Genomic DNA, 21648 nt, shown 5'->3' with positions numbered 1-21648 from the left:
GACAGCAGCAAGACAGGTGAAATAAGAAAATATAACAGTCTTTTGTCATTAAGTAGCATTAGGGCCACAATTAAAGTCAAACAATCCCAGTAAAAAAAATGGATTAAACCAAATATGATCAGTTACCTTATGTCTATTGCATACCTACTCAGGATTTTAAGTGGCACTAATGCTAAACATCAAGTGAAATGCTGTTAGCTTATTTCACTTGATATATTGGTGATCTGGAAAAACCTTTTGCATGTTGCTGTGTCTGATTTCTGGCAAACGGTTAAAAAATGGTTAAAAATCAGGTTTGACTAAAATTGGGCTTTCTGCTTTTTTAACATACTCATTTCCACCGGATGATACAGCACATCTCTGGAAATTACCCATCCTTCAAATTATTATTTCCACAGCCAAGCAAGTCATGCAGTACTTAACTCCCCGTGCTGAATGTGGTTACCCATCTTACCCAGGCACCATACAAGCTGAACTGGGAAATACTGCTGGAGTTAAAAACAATGCAGGCCATTATTTATCAAACATTCATCACAGAATCATCCTGATTGAGGTGTCTGACTGAAATCATTTCTCTTTCAGCACAAAAATATTCAGTAAAAGGATATTGTAGTGTCTGTCAAAGTTTCTACCTCTGGTTAGCAATTTAAATAATTTAAGCAGTTTTAAACAGCAATTCAATATTTCACACATATTTTCATCATATGTTTTATGTAAAATCTGCCATCTTCCAGCTGGGGCTATCTCAGTTGGCTTCCTACTCACTTTCTTTGCACCATACACATAATGGAGCTGAACACCTTACCTAGTGCCCTCATGAATAGTGTAGAGACTTTCGAGATTTCATCATTAACTGCTTGTGTGTTCAGGAAAGAAGCACTATAGGGTTAAGTGTATAAAAAATGCGAGACACAAGTTTGTTTATATGATCATTCATTAGAACGTTCATTACAGATGAAAGTCGGATGCACTGCATCACATTCTTGAGCTTTAGACTATTTTGGTTGGATATATGCATTTATTTACATATACCTGCACATATCAAGTATATACACAGCCAGCCTTCCCCCTCCTAATGTCAGATCAGGTCATACATGAAAGAGACCACGGGAATAGAGGCACAAAGGTGCATAGTACAAGTACATCAGTGAATGAACGTCTGAGTACAGCACAGGTGCCGTAAACGTATGTATTACTGTACTATGTAGAGCAATAGAGTAGCCTAGAGAAGATGACAGTATCACCCTTTCAGGGTAATAAATATGTCTAAAAAATATTGTCGAAAAATAATTTAAAACCATTCTCAAAACAAGTTTGAGGAGCATCAACATAAAAAAAAAACTTATGCTGTCTAATATTTGTAGTACACATACAACATCTTGAAAGCTGAGAATTTAAAGTGTTGTTCAGGGTCAAAGTGACTCTAAAAGCTGGAGCAGTTCTCCTTTTTGTGTAAGTGAAATATTACTTCCCAAAACACTTTATGTAGTCACAATATATATTTTGGATCATTAGTGTATTTCTAGCGATTTTGCAGCCTGTGTGCAGAGTATTTAGCTTGGCTTTGCACAGCCATAAGTGCAGCTGATGAGACATAATAAAATAATAGATTCAACAAGTTATTTCAGTTTTGATTGCTATTCATTTAACACAAAAATTAACAAAACCCATGCAATACAACATGCACAGTTCAGTATTGTTCATTTGGCTACATTAACAAGTAGATGTAATCTATTCCTATAATTGTTACTTTTGTAAATAATTTAATAAATACAATTATTAGAAAAATGTACAAATGTGCCCTTTATAAATAAAAATATGAATTGTGCTGAATACAAAATGTTTTAAGATATTTTAAATTATGTTTCCCTTCATTTTATTATCCAGTCCTTTTGTCCTATGTATTATATTCTATGCCCTGGCACTATAAATGAGTTTCAGTTCAATTACTCAGCCTAGTAATTGTGTACAATTACCTTGTTCATGCATGCTAAACACGAGCAATACGAGTTATGCCGGGTCATTGTTACAATCCCCGAAACCAATTAAATATTTATCCTTTGTGCTTGTCTATGGCATGGGATGTATTTCTAACTAGCTGTCAGTGCTACCAAAGGTATATCTGATATACCAAGAGGAAAAATAAATGTTCGAAGGTAAAACAGCAGTGCACAAATGCAAATACTGTGGTTTGCATACCTACTGACAGTTTTGTATACTTCCCACAGATGTGTGTTAATACATAAAAATCTACATTGTAAAATCTTTTTTAAGAGAGCATGTTTTGACTCCTAAAGATATATCAAAAGGTCCCAGTCACCAAACGCCACAAAACACTTTGCATCCACTCTGCCATCTACCAAAAATGTTTGTTCCCTGAAAAAACCTTCACAGGCTATAAAACGGAAATTTTTGGCCCCTTATTGAGAATGTAGGTGGCTGCATCTTCAGAGTGCTAATGCTAGCTGTATAAGTCCAGTGTTGCCACAGTGCTTGCTCTGGCCATACAGACCAAGTCTGCCTTCAGCAGCATCAGTATCCCTTAATCAGGCTCTCACACACTACAGTACTCTGACTGCAGCCAGAGAGTGAGCTCTGTCTGTATCTGCGAGTGTTCATGAGTGTCTCACACCACCTCGTCCGACTCCAGGCCGTACTCCTCATACAGAGCATCCAGGATGGCCAGCTGCTTCTCCATGGCTGGTAGGTAGATGGCAAGGTCGCGATGCATTCCTGACATAAAACCCTCCTTCAGCTCATCTCCCTCATGGCATACCAGTGCTGCCATGAAGCCACCATAGGAAGGAGCAGCCCTCAGTGCCAGCTGTAACCACACACGTTCTAGTCAGGGGTAAGGTTTAGATATGTGCAAGTTTAAAAAAAGGTTAAAAGGTTACATGAGTAAGACTTACAGCAAAGACTCCACGCACCACCCATCCATGATACTGGCGTAACGTCTTTCCATAGGCATTGTCTGTAAAAAGAAGCATTCCAATTGTTCAATAGTACCACAATGAGTATTAAACAGTATGCATTATAGAAATAGAAAAGAATATGTTATACAGTAGAAATTGTAGCCTATACATCCCAGTTTATGTCTTCTCCACAATACAGTCACCAGAAAGTAAAGGTCACTGAAATTCTGATGAGTTAGGCTACAGTTAGAGTCAGCACCAAGCTGTAGAATCGGAAATCATTATTACCAATGATTGGATTGAAAAGACATACAGACGGGTGACAAATTAAAGGAACCAGTATCTGTTATGCTATGGAATATTCTGATTGATCACCTTTCTATCTTTCACATTTCTATCCTGAAGGGAGTGGTCCCTGCCAGGATGACAACATCCCTCATACAAAAATGATACATCATATGCTATGGCCTTTTCAGTCACCAGATCTCAACCTAAATGAACACCTATGGAACAGTGTGTTAGACAGCGCTCCAGAGATGTGTAGAATCTTTGCCAAGGTACACTGAAGCTGTTCTTGAATTTCCTTTCATTTTTCACCCCTCTGTATATCTATCCTAACATAGCAGTAATTTTAACATAGGATTTTACATTTTAACAGTGGCTTTAAAAAGAAAGACAATGCTGACTAAGCTTCTTCATTTTAAACAATGCCACTGGCTTTGCATGTAGTCCTGGCACTTACTCAAAGCTGCATGGATGTCCTGCTCTCCAGCATCCACCTCAGAGAGGAACTCTTTGAGGAATTTTAATCCTCGTTTGAGCCACAGCAGTGCCTCAGTAGCCGAGTTCCGCACCTGCGCCACTTCCATCTGCACTTCATGGAGCACAATACTCTGCAGAGTGGGGAAGTTGTCTGGGTCTGACTGTAACTTCTGCTGCACTTTCTGGGAGATATGACATCCTAAATGAACTACCTTCTATTTCTCATACAGTATTTTTTGCCCACTAGCAGATGCTGAAACATATATTGTGTAAGGATGTACATGGTATAATTTATGCATTATAATTATTTGTTTTGTAGTAAGTACAACAAAATAACATGACTACCACTGTATTGTAGAAAATATTACTTTATATCCATTATTTTATATCTTATAGTCAAAAAGTATCATTATTATGTATTGTTCTTGAACTGTTTTCTTTTAACAAGCTTTAATGTAGCATCATTAATGGGTTGAGACCACCTAGTGGCCATAACAAATCATTATCTCAAATTATAATGTGCCCAACTGTCCTCATCACAACTGTAGTGATATGAGTTAAAAAAAAAAAAAAAAAAAAGCAGAATAATCAGTTCATAATGGTTTTCTTCTTTGGTATAGCAGTAATACAGGAATACAAGGAGATGGTTGGAACTTGTGAACCTTGGAATTAAATTGTAATAAAGACTAAAATAAGATAAAAAAAAAAAGATTAAAAGATCTCAGAGCTGTAAGGTGAATTTTCTGTACAGTCTATAGATATTGCAAGCTATTAACCTATTGAACTCATACACATCAATGAGATATTACAGAGGAATTCCACTTTCGTCCACTTTCATGGAAACTTTGACACTGTGCGGCAACCTAGATGTTTGTGATCAACCATCCACTTACTTTACAATACTGAATTTCACAATAAAGTCAAAATACTGGGAAATTGTCTTCTATTTAAAATAGCAACAAGATTTTTATTATGACCACTACTTTATTCAAGCAGGAAAGATGTGTTTGGAAAGTATACGAAGAAATAGGCACATATGAAGAACACTGGTTTTAGGGATGCATCCATTTGATACTGAGCATCATTATCAGGTCATTATTGGCCTGAAACACAATCCAAAAAAAAAAAAAAAAAAAACACTAAAAAAACACTACAATCTCCCCCATGATGTTTTGCATAACATGGCACTAGAAGCCTGGAGAAAACCTTTTCTATAAAAATAGAAAAATCGAATTGTTATTTATTCATGCAATGGTCATTCATTCATGCATCTTTAGTACCGTTCTGTCCTGGTCAGGGCTGCGGTGGATCCGGAGCCTATTCCGGTAACAGGTGGGAGAATTCACAAACCACAGACATTCATACACTCATTCACAGAGTAGGGACAATTAAGTGTAGCCAATCCTCCTACCTACATGTTTTTGAACAGTGGGAGGAATCCCACGTGAAAGCATGGGGAGAATACGCAAAAACCTGCATAGACAATAACTCAAGCTCAGCATATCTGGGTCAGCAACACTACCTACTGCACCACTGTGCCACCCTGTCCTTATTAGTGGTCGATCAAAATCTTTAAACAATGCATCAATCTACCAAAAAGAGGAAAAATGTGGAATTCCCTTTAATGCTCTGCATGTTTGCTGGATGTTACCACTCACCTTAATGTTGCCCACAAAATCTATTTTAACTGGAGCGAAGACTGTTGGTCCCAGCTTGTCTGAGGAAAAAAATTCATCATTGCGCTGTTGAATATTTAGCATATCAGACGTCTACATATGTAGTGAACGTGCTCCCACAGCTGGACAGGGAGGAAATGGACCCACTGTTACAGCAAAGGTACAGGTCATGGCAAGCTGCAAAAGTCTGCTGACTGGTTGATCAGAAAGCAAACCGAGGTTTCATTTGCAGAATTTCATACACCTGACAATCCCACTATTTATACCTAATCACCAGACCATCTACAATGTATGCAATAAAACATGCATGATCCCCCAACCAATAGAGCGAGTGAAGCCACAGCTGCTAGATCAGAATGGAAAGGATGTGCAGGATGAAAAAAAGGAAAGCAAGCCGTACAAGAGGTAATGGCCTTTAATTGTAAGAAGGAAAACTGTATTGATGGAGAGAGAGTGAAAGGAGAGAATGTCCTACCTAATACTGGTACTATAGCATAGCAAGAGTCCAAAAAGGCTCGTGTGGGGATACCACTGTCGTCCTCCAGTCTTATATCACTAAATCTACAAAAGGAACGCCACAGACATTAAGAAAATGACAATATATTACCATGCACTCCAGCTTAACAGTAGTTTATTTGATGAACACAAATAACAAAGACAGCACAAAGAACACAACTGAAACAAAGCAAAAAAATCTCAGGAAACTTAGGGGGAAAAATATAATTTTTTTTTGTTATTTGTGTCATAAATCCAAGGAATGCTTAAGAATCTGCACTAACGGTTTGAATGACTCACTTATGAGTAACTGAAAGTATTTGCTGAAGTAATGGATTTCATTTTTTTTTTTTTTACTTGATTTCACAAATGTATTGCAATACTGAAAAGCTGTCTTTCTCTATTGTTTTGGAAACATAAAAATCACCCTTACTACTGTAGAAGTATTATAGTGTAATTATATACTACCGTCACCTCTTAGTTTACTGACGGTTCTTTTATTGCACAAAGGAGGTAGGAAAAGAAGTGTAAGAGAAAAGGTTCTACAAACTTAGTATTATAAGGAGCATCCTGAAATCAGCTGTGTGAGAAATCACACTAATAAAGCACCCAGTTTTTTCATTATTAATTTCCAAATATTACATTTTATAATTATTGCATTTTGTAAGAATGATGAACATTCAGATCATTGTAGGTCTTTATGGTTCTGATTCTGTGTTAATAATGCTTAAAAACACACTGTTTAATCAGTAGCACTGTGTAAATACGTTCTCATTAGTATTCATTATTGCTAAATGATTGTTAGTCTAATGTTTAGGTACATTTAAATTCCTAATCCTAATAAGATGCATCTATTGCTATGCGGTATATGATATGGTCTGTCACTTAGACTTGAAGATACACACGCATAAGTTAATGTGTCAGTTTTATTCTTTATAGATCACAGCGCTGGAGGCTCCTCATACCTGTGGCTCATACTACTGAAGAATGTTTCCACCTGATCTTCCTTTTCCTGTTTATCCTCTGACTTGAGCTCATGCACTTCTGGGTCAGCCTCTTGGCTTTCCTGGGGGATGGGTTGCTGTTCCTGTTGTTTCTCTAATGTGTGAGTTACTTCTGATTGCATGTCTTCTCCTGCCTCCCCTGTGGGAAGTTCACCCTTAGCAGGACCCTGAAAATTAGATTGAGACGCACTCTGGACCTCCACCTGGTGTTCAAATTCTTCCTCCACTAGACTGTTCTCTGTAAAATATGGTAGTAGCAATTTATAAATACTAAAAATTCAAGTCCATGAAACATTTATTATACATCTACACTAAAGGAGCAGTTTCAGACCTCTCTACTGCATGTAAAGTGAGTTGCAATTACAATGAAAAGATTTACAGTCTTTTCTCTTTCCCCCAGGGGCCTTTGATGGCTCCGTCCCTTCCACTGCCCAGTGTGAACATTGTGTCACAAAATTTGCAAAGTCTTTAAAAGTATATGATTATTATAGGTCTAGAAACATTTCCAAAAAATTACAAACTGCACCTTTAAAATAAGAAAGAGGATGTCCAGTGTTATTATGACTACAGAGTGTGTGGTTTACCTGTTGAAGATTCTGGTATGTTTCCTGGAAGTAATGGTGGGGGTTCTCCATCTGGTCCCAATTTCACACTCTTAGGTAATAATGCAATAGATGAACTATTTACTGAGCGCTTTTGTCTGCAAATAAGACAGACAATAAGATATGGGATGACAATATTTCCAAGCAACTGCCTGCTGACCATGCAACCAAGCAGAACTAGGTAGCCCAACCCAATCATTAAAGAATAACAAGACCCTGATGTAACTTAGGATGCACTCAGAAAGGTCAATTTTACTTTTACTAGTTCAAATGCCCTACGTGCCTTTATAATAATATATTCTAAAAGGCAAATGAACAAATACATTCACCCCCGTGCAAAAGGATTTAATCTTACTTTTCTTCCAAATGGTGACTTTTTTGGTTAGAAGTTTTGATCTGCAAAAAAGAACCCAAAACAGAGATACAAAAACCATTACGACATTAGTAAATTAGTTGTTAAAATACAATTCTAGACCTGAGTCATGACAAACATTGTGTTTTCACAGCTACTGGTCCATCTGCAGAGTCTGAATCAGAATGAAATGGATACTTTTGGTTTGTTTGCTATGTGGTTTGGTTTGATTTCACACTGCACACATTTAAATAGCCCAAAACTCAAAAACAACTTTGTCTGAGGGGGATGTAGGTCTGAAAACGTGTAAAACTCCATTCCATTCATTTGGTCACAACAATACAGCAACAGAAAAAAGTAATCAATTCTTTGCCATGTGTGCATGGAAATCACTAAATTGACACCTTGTGAGGTTTAATAGCAGCAACAGGTGGTGTCTGAGGTGGGCTGAGGTTCTGCAGGTCTGGACTGAATGTGCGGCTGGCTATCTGCATGCACTCCTCCAGAGTCTTCAGGAATGTGGCACATGTCGACTTCACCAGACTACCTGTCTCTTCCCCTGCCTGAGCACCACACAGAACACGCAAAGGCATTTAACAGGACGTTTCACAAATGCATAGGCAGATAAATGTACTTGAATATTTCATATGCTTTGGTACATTTTTACTGATATTTGTAGGTACCGTGCGAGTGTGATCAACACGTGTGCTGTTTAAACCCATGACAAATACTGACTCACCTCTCCAGAGCCAGCAGCCCCCTCACCCAAAGGACTCTCCTTGAGCTTGTTCACCTGTTCAAGGAGAAGGTCACAGTATAGCCTCAGTTCAGACATCTTGGTTTTCAGTGCATCTGTGTTTTCCTGGAGTTCTAAGCAGAGATAAAGAGAGAGAGAAATACATTAAACCAAAACATTCTCTGTACAGTCATCAAATGGATATGGTCCATCAAGGATAACCACAATTTTACTATATTCATTTGCTGAAGATAAGCAATCTTAAGCTGAAGGAAGAAGAGGAGGAGGAAGAGGTATGGAAGGAAGAAGTAAAGCAGGTAAAGATTAAGATATTCTAAGAAATTTATTTCTTACCCTTTTCTTTCTTGGTCCGGTTGTCTGTCAGACAAGCTTTGGCTGTTCCTAAAGCTACCAGCCATTTCTGTCTCTCTGCTGCATTGATGGCCCTGAGGTAGAAGTATTGTTCTCCCGGTATGGTCAGATCAACTCTTGTGAAATCTGATGGGTGCACTGTAAAGGGTGTATGTGCAAAAAAAAAATAAAATACACAGCAGAAAGGATTTGTTACAAAATGATATCAATGACATAGGACCGAGAATGAAATGCGATGATGCAACCAACCTTGAAACACCACTGCATAAAAAAAGTATTGACCTTTCCGTATTACCTTGTATTTCACATACAGAAATCTTGATGCTGCCCTTGCATCCTTTCCAGGCATCTTCTTGGGAATCATAATATGAAAGAGTACCTCCAGCTAATACAAACCAGCGTGGCTGCCAACCTAGAGTGGACAAATAACTCAATATGTGAATGACAGTTATATTTGTCATACATAATGATTACAGGGTGAACTGTGTCACAGAAGGCAGCGTCATGACCTTTCAGCTCCAGGGTCCCTGGCTCGAACCTGATCTCAGATTACTGTCTGTTCAGAGTTTACATGTATGTCCTCCCCATGTACATGAGAGTTTCTTCCAGGTTCTCTGGTTTCCTCCCTCCTCCCAAACACATGCCAGTAGGTGGACTGGCTAAACTAAATCACCTTTAGGTGTCAATGAGTGTGTAAATGTGTGTGTATAGTGTCCCATTATGGTCTATGGGCCAAGGTTCCACTAGAATAAAACGGCTATATGGAGATGAATGATAATTCATCAAAATGCTGATGTCACTGATTTGAGATCACCACAGTTTCCTGACAGTGTAGCTGATAATGACATCCTCACTGATAGCAGCCACACAAGTATCTAACTATATCTACATACTGTACAATTCAGTTTCATTCATCAGCTTCTGCACTGAGTTAATGAAAAGTGAATAAGTCCCATTAGACTTGACAGCTCATGTCCACATATCGTTGGTCTGATGTAATCAGCTGCCTGATCAATACAGTCAGTCACTTTTCTACGCAGTACAGAGGCGCTGTGTCTTCCAAAGTTTGGTGGCTAGCTAGTTAGCCAGCTGTAGCTAGCTAACTACAGTGAAAACAAAACACCCTGATTCAGAGGACCGAATGTGACGTTACTCTGTACAGCCAAGTTACAGACGTGAAGGAACAACAGGAAAGAAGAATAAGATAAGCGTAAATAAACCAAAGAGCAGCTGTTGGGTTGTAGCTCCAGTGTTAGCAGGCTGAGAGGTGTTGGCACGGCCAAGCCTTCAGTCCACCTCAGTCCCTCAGGGTTTCTCTTACTGTCCTGAGCTGAGCTAGCAACTCTAGACAATAAACCTACGCGTCCATTTTGATATTAGTTCAAACTAAACTACTACGTACCACTTATATAGTTGGTCCATTTATAAAGAACTCCCTCCATAGTGGCTCCTTTCTTCACAGTTCATTACTTGTTCACTTCAAAATACCGAGAATTCATGACTACGAAATTCCGTAGCTTGACATCTACAAACATCCATAACATGACATTACGAATACTACAAGCGCAAAATGGTTGGTGAATACCGATTCACGTGATCCTACGCGGTTTAGCCAGTTTGCGTGACATCATAAAGGATTTTCTCCTTGAAGCTCTTCCTGATTGGTAGGAATGTGTTTATGTGGGCGTGTCTTTACCCTACCTGACATCCAATGAACTCAATCTATTCTTTTCTAAGGCGTATTTTTCAACCAATTCCACCAATAGCAGTAAAATAGAGCGATTAACTGTTTTTTCCTCTCTTGGGGATGTGTGGGATTGAGAGCCTGTAGAAGTTGGATGCCACGTCGTCGGGGTGATTGCTGCTGGACTTCACATGTTTCGCTTACGTTAGTTACTTTTCTGCATAGCAAAGCAGATAACTCCCCCCTCTCAGTGTACTGACAGATATCTGCTTTATTATTTACTTAGACATGATGCTGGAATTTAGGCTGTACTTACTGTCAGCTCTGCTTTTTGGCATTCATGGCGCAAAACTTCCGGAGCCGGAGGTGAAAGTTGAAGTTTTGTACAAACCTTTTCTGTGTCATCGAAAAACCAAATATGGGGATATGCTTCTGGTGCATTACGACGGTTTCCTGGAGAGTAACGGCACAAGGTTTCATTCCAGGTAACACACACGGCTGCATGATGCATGAAGTGGAGCACACACACTGTACACTATCACCCTGTGGCCCTGAACAGGATTCCAGCCACAGTTTGTTCATGTTATCCAAGTGTTTTCAACACTGAGCAATCTGTCAGCATCCTAGATCGGTGCCCTTTAACTATATAATCCATTTTTGTAATAAAGTACAGTTATATATATATATATATATATATATATATATATATATATATATATATATAATGTATACATACACACACACAGTGGGGGCCAAAAGTCTGAGAGCACTAGTGAAAATGCTTCTATTTTGCATTCTTTTCTAATGTGATACCACAGTTTTCATTACAAATTCTATTCTTGACAACAACTTGAGTGAAAAGTACAATCTCTGAAATATTTACATGGATTTCAGAGTTTCTTAGTATTTTTGCTTTAATGACAGTGTGCACTTGAGCTGGCCTGGTCTCCACAAGTTTGTGCAAAACCTTATGATCCATTTTAGATCAAATCCATCAGACTATGGTCTGAATACATGATTCAGTAGAAAAGATTAGGCATGAGGAAATCTGACCTTTTGTACAAAGCAGTTAAGATGGTCAATATCACACATTTGCTTCATTTAAATGGGGACCTAGAAATAGTGCAGAATCTTAAATATTAAATATTCAAGATATTGAACATTTACTTTCTTTGTTTTTAATATTTCAAAATTCTAAAACTTTCTGTTTATTTCGAATTATAAAAAAGTACTAGATTTTCAATGTAGTCTCACTTAATTGCAATGTATTAATATATATTCTACATTTAAAGCCGTCAAGAGGGTGATAAACATCCAGTATGGTTTACCCTGGGGATCAGGGAGGTGATCAAGGGATGGGACAAGGGACTTCAGAACATGTGCACAGGCGAGAAAAGAAAGCTGACCATCCCACCCTCTCTGGCATACGGCAAGGACGGCAAAGGTGAGCTTTCACTACATGCTTGTGCTTATTCTTTAAATTGGCTTTAAGGCAAGGCCTATATACATGCATGCCTCTGCTCTGCTTTAGGAAAGATCCCACCAGAGAGCACCCTGATCTTTGACATAGAGCTCATAGAGATCAGGAATGGCCCCAGGTCGCACGAGTCTTTCCAGGAGATGGACCTTAATGATGACTGGAAGCTCTCCAAATCTGAGGTTTGTTATAGCTAAATAAGAAGGCTTGTCTTCTAAGTTTTTTTTTTTTTAACTTTAATAAATAAGTTAAACAGCACATATTTATCCAAAGAAATCAATTGTGTCAGTTTAACTTGATCAGTAATGAACTCTGATAAAAAAAAATAAGACTGCTACTAACCTTAATGCATGCTTTTGTAAATCTGTTTAAGGTTAAAGAGTATCTGCGTAAAGAGTTTGAGAGACATGGATACCCTCCCAATGACACTCATCATGAAGCCATGGTGGAAGACATCTTTAAGCAGGAGGATGATGACCAGGACGGCTATATATCTGCACGAGAATTCACATACCAACATGACGAATTATAGAAACCAGTTACGCTCTTGTCATTAGCAATGTTCAACTTTAAAGAGAAATGTTAAATACAGCCTGTTGGTATTGGTTTAAATTTATATATGACAAACTTCAGTATCTGAAAATGAAGATGGCTGTTACAGGTTATGTAAACAAGGATCTGGTTATGTGCTCATGCCTGCTGTGAATTTCTTCTTGAAAATGACGCAAAAATTACTTTTGCTGTCTTTTGATGTGTTGAAAGATCAATCTAATCTTCTAAATTCAGCCATGATCCTTTGTACACTCCAAGAACTGTGAAAGATGTGTGCCTTTTTTATCTGGTGTGCCTGTTACCTGAAATATGGCACACTTACAGGATAGCCTATAGGATATTTTCATTGTACGTTTATATTTTGCTGTGTTTTGCAACCTTACTTACTTTATAATGGATCTAACTTGTATAAAAGTTTTTTAATGCTTTACTGTGTACATTTTAATGTTGTACTGCTTATATACCTGAATGCTGGGGAACTGTAAGTAGTACTTTTACATTGTATTGAGCCATACAAATGAATTTCTCACCAAATGACCAGACACAACTTCAGGATTGTAGCACGAATGAAGCCACAACTAAACATAGGGAATGGACTACGAGTTAATACTCAGGAGTTCTACAAACACACACAGACTCACAATTAAAGATGAAGGTTGGAGCAGGTCCTAGTAAGCAGGAATGCTACAGAGACAAATAACATTAGGGTTTGGATTAACAGTCACAAGAAACTAAGTCTCAGTCTTCCCAGCTGAAGAAGACTAAGGTGCCTATGATGAGCAGTAGGAAGAAGAAAGCTGTCATTTCAGACACCACCAGCAGGAGCTGCTCTTAACTCAGTGAATGACAGCAGTGACTGCTGGGAGTGTATTCACTGAGTTACACAAATCTTCCAAATAAAAACAACTCAGTTGGTGGATTGCTGGATTGATTTATTTATTGTATAAAACATATTGAAGGTTAAGAATGGTAATATGGTGGAGGTTCAGTATTGCCCCTTCTGGAATAAAAATGCTAATATAAGCTACTCGCCTATAATATGTAATAAGGCGGGTTGTGCTAATCTGATAGTTATGAGAGGTGATTAATACACGATAAAGGAGAATTCAAGGCTTCAATTCAAGAATTCAAACCGCATTGCATGTGTTAATGGTAATGACACCATTACAGTGGTAATGGTACTGTATACTGACATAGCTACTATTTGGAAAGGTATGCGGTTAGGGATACAGCTCAAATCTGAGCATGTAGGCTAATTATCTGAGGCCCTTAGAGCTGTTTACTCAGTGTTACAAAAGTGTTAGCAGACTAAAGCCTTACCGAAGGGTAATATGTTTCTTTTTCTTTCATTCTTTCTTTCTGTTTTTCTTTTTCTTTTTCTTTTTTTACAGCTCTGGGGCAACTGGTAGTGAGCTAGTTTGACAACTTTAGCTTGCTACAGCCATGCTGAAAGATCCAGCTAGCAGTCTACCAACAAAGTTAGTTACTTAACTACCTACCAGCTGCTAAAACTCAGGCTGAGCTGGTAGTTAGTTAACTATCCAACTTAGCTGGTAGACTAAGTTAGATAGTGAAGATAGTTAACTATCTAAGATCAGCCTGAGTTTTAGCAGCCATTAGGTAGTTAACTAACTAACTTAGACTACCAACTAAGTTAGTTAACTAACTACCAGCTGCTAAACCGCAGACTGAGCTGGTCAGACTGGTACTCCATGTTTGCCAGCTTGTTGGCAGAAAGAAAAGTTTCTGAATTATTGCTACTAATGCTACATATTAAACAAGTTATTTGACACAACATTAAGGCAATTATAACTTCTCAGATATTTAATGAGTATTTAGATCAAGTAATAATGAAGGTGAAAAATAACATAGGCAGTTAGTTGGCAAAGATGGTCTACGAGTTTGACCAGTTCAGCCTGTGCTGGATTTTTTCAAACACAAGCTGGATTTTTCAACAGGGAGTGCAAACAAAATGTATACCTCTAGTTGCTTCTGGTATGTGTATTTTTATTACCCAAGTATTTTGTCATCTGATCAGGGCCCACTTTCCCAAATGTGTTGTAAAGTTTTGCTTTACCTTATAACTTTGATCACATGCCTCAAGGGAAATTTGATATGTATTTTCCCAACCTGCCTTTAGAATAGATAATATTAGCTGGTTGGCTTGCTATGAACAGTTTTATCTTTCTCAGGCTGGGGCATGATGATAAATGTGTCCAAAAACTTTTGCCACATCCAAGCCAATAGCTCTTGAGGCAACTTGCAGCAGGAAAATGTTTTAGAGCATTATTTTCTTCCTCAACTTCCTTGAATGATGCCAGATTTAACAAAAAAAAAAAAAAAAAAAAAAAAAACGTACACACTGCAGCTTTACCTGGAGTACAATTTTAATAGGGATGACAATGAAACATTGTTTTCATTCTCTTTGAAAATATAGAACTGTGACAGGATTTCAAGTGTTATGTATTTGTATTTTGGGCTGTGTGAAAAACAGCACCTGTTACTATGTAATGTTCATACCAGGAATGTGATGATAAATTGGTATAACAGTAGAAATCTGCAGTTGTACTGATAACATGATGCTGTACCGGTAAGGATAATGACATTACAAAAAATGTCCCTTAAAACCGATTGATTTTTTTGAGCATGATATATCCTAGGCAAGGCAAAAATCAGAGGAAGTGATATTCATTATATTTTCAATGAATTACTTAAGTTTAAGGGCATATCTGTTTTAAAACGTCTTTGGTAGTCTCCCTAGCCAAATAATTTAACACTTGCCTTGCTGCTGTGTGCTTATGTTTATTTAATGTCAACCTCCATGAAAATGGGAAGGAAACAGTGATTCCTCCATGAAACAACATGATAGTAAGACATCAGTATTTTTGTATCAGTATTAACTAGCCTACAGCACACTTCCATTTACACTGTTAAACATCAAATTCCATCCATTTATGAAGATTACACAACCTGCCATTATGTACAATTTGTCCTTACAGTAGTAGTCCTTGTACAGAACACTCCTTTCAGTAATATATCGACTGGTTTTTGACTATATGACCTTGTCATATATCCATATAGGAGATTTCTAAATTAAATTCACATGATTGTTGATTATTATAATCCTTAAAAAAAATCCATTAGTGCAAAAAATGATCCTATTCAGAACTGCCATGACAGCAGGGATCCACCTGCAAGTATGTTACTTGAAACTACATCATACATCCAAACCAGACTATAAAACAACCAACATCAACATTTAGTTACATTTACATTCATATATAAGCATATATGTAAATATCCTTCATACAAACAGTTACAAAAGCACTGAAACTTTAACATTTTAGATAATAAATAAGTGGCCCTTCATATCAGTAACAAATAAACAGCAGAACAACAGCCAGGCGTTGCATTAACATTTACCACAACAACAAGAGACATCAGAATGGAAAAGACTCCATAACAGGCAATTAACCCACTAGCAAACCACATAACCACACACACACACACACACACACACATATATAAACACACACTTAGAAAATGGGCTCTTGTTAAAAAGGGTCTTCCTCTAGGGGTTGTACTTGGGACCCCTTTCTGAATGTGTGCTAAGTGTGCTGGTGTGTACACTCTCAGAAGAAAAAGGGCACTAAACTGTACCCTTCCTTGTCACTGATGTGGTAGTGTGTGTAGTGTACCTTTAAAGCTTTAGGCCTACTCTTAATTAGGTCCAATTATGCGCTTTAAATCTTTTATATCCACGTTTCTGGGTAAAATGAAAAGGCACCACCCCCACTGACAATGAAACTTACAGCAGAGATTTTTTCTGAATTTAGATATAAATAAATATTCCCTTCTTCTCAGAGCTGATGGCATTTAGCTTGACTAAATAGGCTAACAGGTAATTAACTCCAATAACCCTAATTAACAAATTATGTTTTAAATTCTTTGCATTGTGTGAGTTTAAGGTGGCTTTAATTGCTTTTATTAACCTCTAGTATAGTTTTTTTCTTTTTCTTTCCTCATTTCGATTTGAGAGGTCTTCTGCGGTCAGTGTCAGTGTCTGTGGTGGATGTTAGGATGTTAGCATGGCTACTTGGCCACGGCTGTGTTGCTGTCGTAAAAGTTCTTGTTTGCGGGCAAAGTGGCTCGAACCTTGCGTTTTTCCTTGAAGCGGCCGGAGCGCGAGACGGAAAGGTTGCGGCTGAACGTGCCTTCGATTAAAGCAGGCTCGAGCTGTGACGCATCAACGCCATCGCTCGTGAAGCCGGAGTTTTTGCTGTCCGAGCTTTGATCTTGCTGAATCCCAGCGTCTTTAAGGATGTTGCTCAGCACCCTGCCGGTGAAGGCCTTCCACCAGGGAATCCTGTCCGCCATCGGAGTGTTCACTTCACCTTATATCACCAAACAGTGATTAGACATCCTGTAATACGTGCTTATTAGCAAACAGCTCAGCAACAAACAGTTAGAGGCTCACAGTATTTTAGGAACTGCATAAATTTAAAGGCTACACAGAGGTTCCATGTAACTCTCTGCATCAGAGGGTTTCTCTTTCAAAAAAGGTTCCATGTAGAACATCTTTATAAAACTAGACCTGTTAACCATCTAAAGATATTTTCTAAGAGTGTATATTTCTAAATAGCAACAACAATAATAATAATAATAATAATAATAATAATAATAATGTTGGATAATATTGGTTAATGAATAATAAAGTTGGATAAAGTTGTTACTAAGAGTGTAGATATAAAATTCCACTTACCAAAACCACAAAATTCAGGTAAATATTTGCAGCACTGTCAGAATTTGCCCCAGCACCAATAGTTTTCCTGTTTCTTTGACTCCAGAACCTAAAACCAAATTTCTTCTTTCTTACATCAACACAATATTTTGTGTCTTACTGCACGCTACTCCAGACTCTTTATAGCTAAGAGACGATGATGTTAGACAAGCAAAGAATCCACAGGTAATAAGTTTACTCTAAGCGTGCTGCCTTTGAGAAGTAGGACTAGGACTTCCCACTGCCACTGTCATTGGTCTGTTGACACTAGCAGCACTTTGTACCAAGAAAACTGGTTTCACCTTTTCAGTCTTGCTTTCTCAGAATTAGCAGCGTCACCTGCTTGCATAACACGCTGATATAAAGCAGGTGCCTCTTCACACCCCTTTTATTTGGAACAGGATGAAAGTTACCCCACCACACTGAACACATAACTCCAAGATGAATCCATCAGCAATAATTAACAAAATATTTCTGATGCTAGTTAAATAAGATGTGGAAAGGATCAACATCAAAGGTGGAAAAGTATTTGCTCTTTTAGCTGCTACACAGGCTGCTCAGCAGTCAACAAAAATAACCTAAAATATTCAGTGGCATTTTAGATTACATTTTGAAATTGTTCTTTTTTTGAGCGAGCGAGCGAGAGAGAAAAACATGCTTAAATTGGTAAATCAGATTTATGTAATTTAATTAATTTGATAAATTACAATCATAATTACATCCTGCACAGAAAATATTTTTTTTTAATAAAACACATTTTTAGAAAGTTCTCATATCAAATGAGCAAATTCATCATACAGAGACAAAAGCATCAGAACGGGACAATTATTTCTTTCATAAATGGCCTGATTATGAGGTATGGCACCATCCACTGCTTTCATCCGTGTGCACTGGCTCACATGTCTACATCACAGTTTGAGATGGTCAGAATGCTCCTCAGTATCAGAATTTACAGTAATAAGCCATGATTATATACAAGCACAAGAGAACCGCACTGAATGGCATCAGTACCCTTTCCTTAAGGAAAGGAAAATGAATGGAGATGACATTTAAAATTATCAACACCAAATTCAGAAAAAATACAGATCAAAATATTTACAATCTTTGCAAAAGAAAAAAGTGCTTCATATTGGGTCTTGTCATTGAAAAACACATTACAAATGTGTACATATACACACCACAAGAATGAACAACTTTTTTAACCCATAGTGAAACATTAAACCATTATCAGTGCAACATACTAACCGTGGAACCATCAGTCATGTACCATGGGGGTCGTTTACATTATTTGGCTTCTGGAGAAACAGTACCCTTTGCAATTATACTGTACCATACAAACAACTTATATATACAAAAACAATTGATATTTTATCATCATTATTCATCTCATGATTTGCTCTGCATCAGATCATATTAAATAAGAAGTTGCATAAAAAATTATTAAGAGGATTCATACTGGATCATGACAGCAATCAAGTCTCAAGATCAGGCTTACAGTAGTGCCCATGTTACTGATCTTATAATCTACTATTGGTGATTTAGAATATGTTACATTAAATGTACACTTTAATCCAATTAAGACTGTTCTCTACCAAAACATGATCTTTAAATTTAAAGAATGTCTACCACTGACTTCATCATAGGAGCAAAATCTTTACAGTTCATGGCTTTAAAAGAGGATATCTTCATGCTCAATCAACAGCTGAACAATCAGTTTCTGGTGCCTCATATCGTTGAGGGTGGCTAGTGTGTTCTGGTCTGGTGGCTGCATCAAAGTCGGACCAAAGACGATTCCAAGATTCTCTGCATTCATGAGATTGTCTTTTTCATACATAGTGACCCTAATGAAAAAAGCAAAAACATAGAATAGTCTTAAAATATGTCATAATTTCAATGATCTAATAGTAACACATTTTTGAAGAGGGAATATTGGGCACCTATTAGTTAGAGCACGATACATTTAAAGCAGCTAATGATTCAAGAGGATACAATTTGGAGATGTTTCTGTGTGACTGTGTGCTGCAATACGATGCAGTAAATACGTAGATTCAATATTGGGCACAAAAAGTTCAATGGTAAAAGCTTAGATTTGAGACAGGAGGCCACACCCCTTCCCCTGAAAAGACAGGCCACACCCCTTTTATTGAGAGCCATACAGAAATGAACAGTGCTAAAATTGTACTGTTATTTGTACTGTGCCAAATATTAATATTACATGGGTTCACAGCATACAAAAATAAAAGAGGAGTCTTTAAGGTAAAGACATAAAAAGTTGTCATTTTTATATTACCATCACATCATACCAAAACAGTGTGTGCACCATGTGAGAAGAGTTAAATGGGACCCAAAGCCACTGAGGAACCAGAGGCTGAGGTAAACCTAGCAGCAATGAGATGGTTCTCACCTCTTTAGATGGGTCATCAGGTAGCGAAGAGTCTCATAGTGGGCAGGAGGAAGCTGTAGCAGGCCATCATGGATTGCTTCTAGCCTGGTGTCAGGGTCATTTATTTCTGTACAAAAGCATATTATGTAAACTTATGTACTACAGTCATTTTAATATCTCTGCGTCTTAATTTAATTTATTGCCATTTTACTAAAACTCTCCATACACAGCCTTTGCAGAACTTGATGATATTCTGCTCTAGAAAAAATCCATTATGCTTCTGCCCAGTACTGAACCACTGATACGCTTAGTATTAGGCAGAAATATATTTAACTTTTTATTCGAATTATGGCTGTGTTGTCTTAAATTAGTTTACACTGTATTTTATTAATGTTGTCTTAAAAGCTCTTACTGGCTGCCTGTATGAATTTGGAATAGACGTCATATGTGATGACAGGGATGGGCAGATCCCTCAGATAGAGTTTCAAAGCTCCTGTGATGGTGTTGATGTCTGGATATGCATTAGCACTGATATCTGCTTTCTCACCATCTGTGAAGGAAAATCGTGATTACCTGTGTTTCACTGAAACGACTTTGCTAAAACAACACACAAAGTATTGCTGCTATCTAATTTAGACACCAATATAAATGTTAAGGCCAGGCTTTTATGACTTTTTGCCCACCCACCTCTGTCAAAGGCCAGCCTCACATCTTCTATATGTTCTGTGAAACCGGACACTCTGTAAAGCCCTTCTGACTTCAGTCCTTAAAAAGGAAAAAATCGTTACGGTAAATCCAAGTTAATTTGGCATAATGCAAGGTTTAATTGTTATACTGGTAGGAAAACCACACTTCCACGTGGTTATATTAAATTAATTTTGTATGAAGTTGCCATCAATTTACAAGACAAACTGTGAAGCAAATGATAATCAATGTAATATACGTCTCGTATATTCAGTATGGTATTATAGTATATTCAAGTGAAAAGAAAACAAAAGTATGACTCAATATATAAGCATCTTGCAGGGTGAGCCAAGCTCTAACTTGTTGCGTGAATGAAAGACATGGACGTCAGTACCTCTGAGCTCTATTTCTCTGATGCACATGTCCAGGACCATAGGCCGTGGTGTATTGTGAGCTTTAACCAGCGTGGTGAGGTCACAGCTAAAAACCTTTTTGATGCGCCGCAGGTCTGGCTGGCAGTCGCTGGGCACCAGTTTTGAGCATTGCTTATGCACGTTCAGTCCACAATCTGCAAAGGGTCAGAGGTCAAAAGGTCATGAGAATGTCACCTCAGTGTCTGCAGACAAGCGGTCTCCAGTGAATGACAATGGGGGCTTGAACACAGTGTGTCTGTGTGTGTGTGCGTGCTTTTTTGCTTGTTGAGGACAAGTGTTCGTGTAACAGTAAGGTTTACCAAATGTAACCTTACTGTTGGTAAAAGTGACTGTGTGAATGGTGTCCAAATGCATGTACCAGTGTGTGACTGTGAATGACGTATGTATATCAACATTATTATTATTATGCGCACACGTGTTAAAAGACTGGGTGTGATCCTGTGTGAACCTGTACCTGTAAATGGGTGTGTTGTCTGTGTGTCCTGTGTGAAATACTAGAACACTAGCTCAGTATGCATGTGTGTCTGTCTTTCTGTCTGTCTATCTTCCCCATCAGCCCATCCATCATGGGCACTGTCTTTAGGGCATGAAGAACAGGAGAGGAGAGGAAAACAAAAGATTTCTGTCTTCTCCAATTTGGTACTGAGTTCAATACAGTTCTGCGCCTCAGCATGTCTGATGACAAGAAGTCTCGCCTGCAGCTCAGGCACCAACAACAGCAGCTCTTGTGTGAAAACAAA

The 21648-nt window shown here is 37.9% G+C and overlaps 4 protein-coding genes across 6 annotated transcripts in view; 1 reads left to right on the top strand and 3 right to left on the bottom strand.

Annotated features, from left to right (window-relative positions):
• Positions 1-1737: 1737 nt before the first annotated feature.
• On the bottom strand, positions 1738-10526 carry plekha8 (pleckstrin homology domain containing, family A (phosphoinositide binding specific) member 8). 2 transcript variants are annotated; one of them, XM_026939974.3, is made up of 13 exons: positions 10317-10526; positions 9210-9326; positions 8897-9052; positions 8546-8676; positions 8211-8369; positions 7810-7850; positions 7437-7552; positions 6814-7090; positions 5829-5914; positions 5336-5394; positions 3658-3859; positions 2913-2974; positions 1738-2824 (listed from the first exon to the last, which is right to left on the bottom strand). In XM_026939974.3, the coding sequence occupies exons 1-13, from the start codon at positions 10354-10356 to the stop codon at positions 2627-2629; spliced, it is 1644 nt and encodes a 547-aa protein (XP_026795775.1). In that variant the 5' UTR covers positions 10357-10526; the 3' UTR covers positions 1738-2626. The 2 variants fall into 2 exon arrangements, with proteins under 2 accessions (XP_026795775.1, XP_053088690.1); XM_053232715.1 differs by lacking the exon at positions 10317-10526 and having other exon boundaries at positions 9197-9327.
• Positions 10527-10709: 183 nt separating this feature from the next.
• Positions 10710-13055, top strand: fkbp14 (FKBP prolyl isomerase 14). Its single transcript, XM_026940024.3, has 4 exons — positions 10710-11083; positions 11891-12042; positions 12130-12257; positions 12449-13055. Exons 1-4 carry the CDS (start codon positions 10887-10889, stop codon positions 12605-12607), a joined length of 636 nt encoding a protein of 211 aa, XP_026795825.1. The 5' UTR covers positions 10710-10886; the 3' UTR covers positions 12608-13055.
• A 2358-nt stretch (positions 13056-15413) lies between these two features.
• On the bottom strand, positions 15414-17948 carry LOC128318027 (proline-rich protein 15-like protein). Of its 2 annotated transcripts, none has more exons than XM_053232730.1 (2): positions 17390-17948; positions 15414-17050 (listed from the first exon to the last, which is right to left on the bottom strand). In XM_053232730.1, exon 2 carries the CDS (start codon positions 17002-17004, stop codon positions 16720-16722), a length of 285 nt encoding a protein of 94 aa, XP_053088705.1. In that variant the 5' UTR covers positions 17005-17050; positions 17390-17948; the 3' UTR covers positions 15414-16719. The 2 variants fall into 2 exon arrangements, with proteins under 2 accessions (XP_053088705.1, XP_053088702.1); XM_053232727.1 differs by having other exon boundaries at positions 15414-17021; positions 17390-17844.
• Positions 17949-18078: 130 nt separating this feature from the next.
• Positions 18079-21648, bottom strand: part of chn2 (chimerin 2) — a 44387-nt gene continuing 40817 nt past the window's right edge. The window contains exons 9-13 of the mRNA XM_026939755.3: positions 20869-21042; positions 20478-20555; positions 20203-20340; positions 19812-19917; positions 18079-19248 (exon numbers count right to left, since the gene is read on the bottom strand). Coding sequence (XP_026795556.1) covers positions 19077-19248; positions 19812-19917; positions 20203-20340; positions 20478-20555; positions 20869-21042 — 668 coding nt within the window. The 3' untranslated portion in view covers positions 18079-19076. The remainder of the gene's footprint in view (positions 19249-19811; positions 19918-20202; positions 20341-20477; positions 20556-20868; positions 21043-21648) is intronic.

Source organism: Pangasianodon hypophthalmus, chromosome 1 (genome assembly GCF_027358585.1).
Source record: "Pangasianodon hypophthalmus isolate fPanHyp1 chromosome 1, fPanHyp1.pri, whole genome shotgun sequence".
Classification (NCBI taxonomy): Eukaryota; Metazoa; Chordata; class Actinopteri; order Siluriformes; family Pangasiidae; genus Pangasianodon; species Pangasianodon hypophthalmus.
The sequence above is the reverse complement of the archived record's forward strand: the minus strand, read 5'-3'. Positions and strand labels throughout refer to the sequence as shown.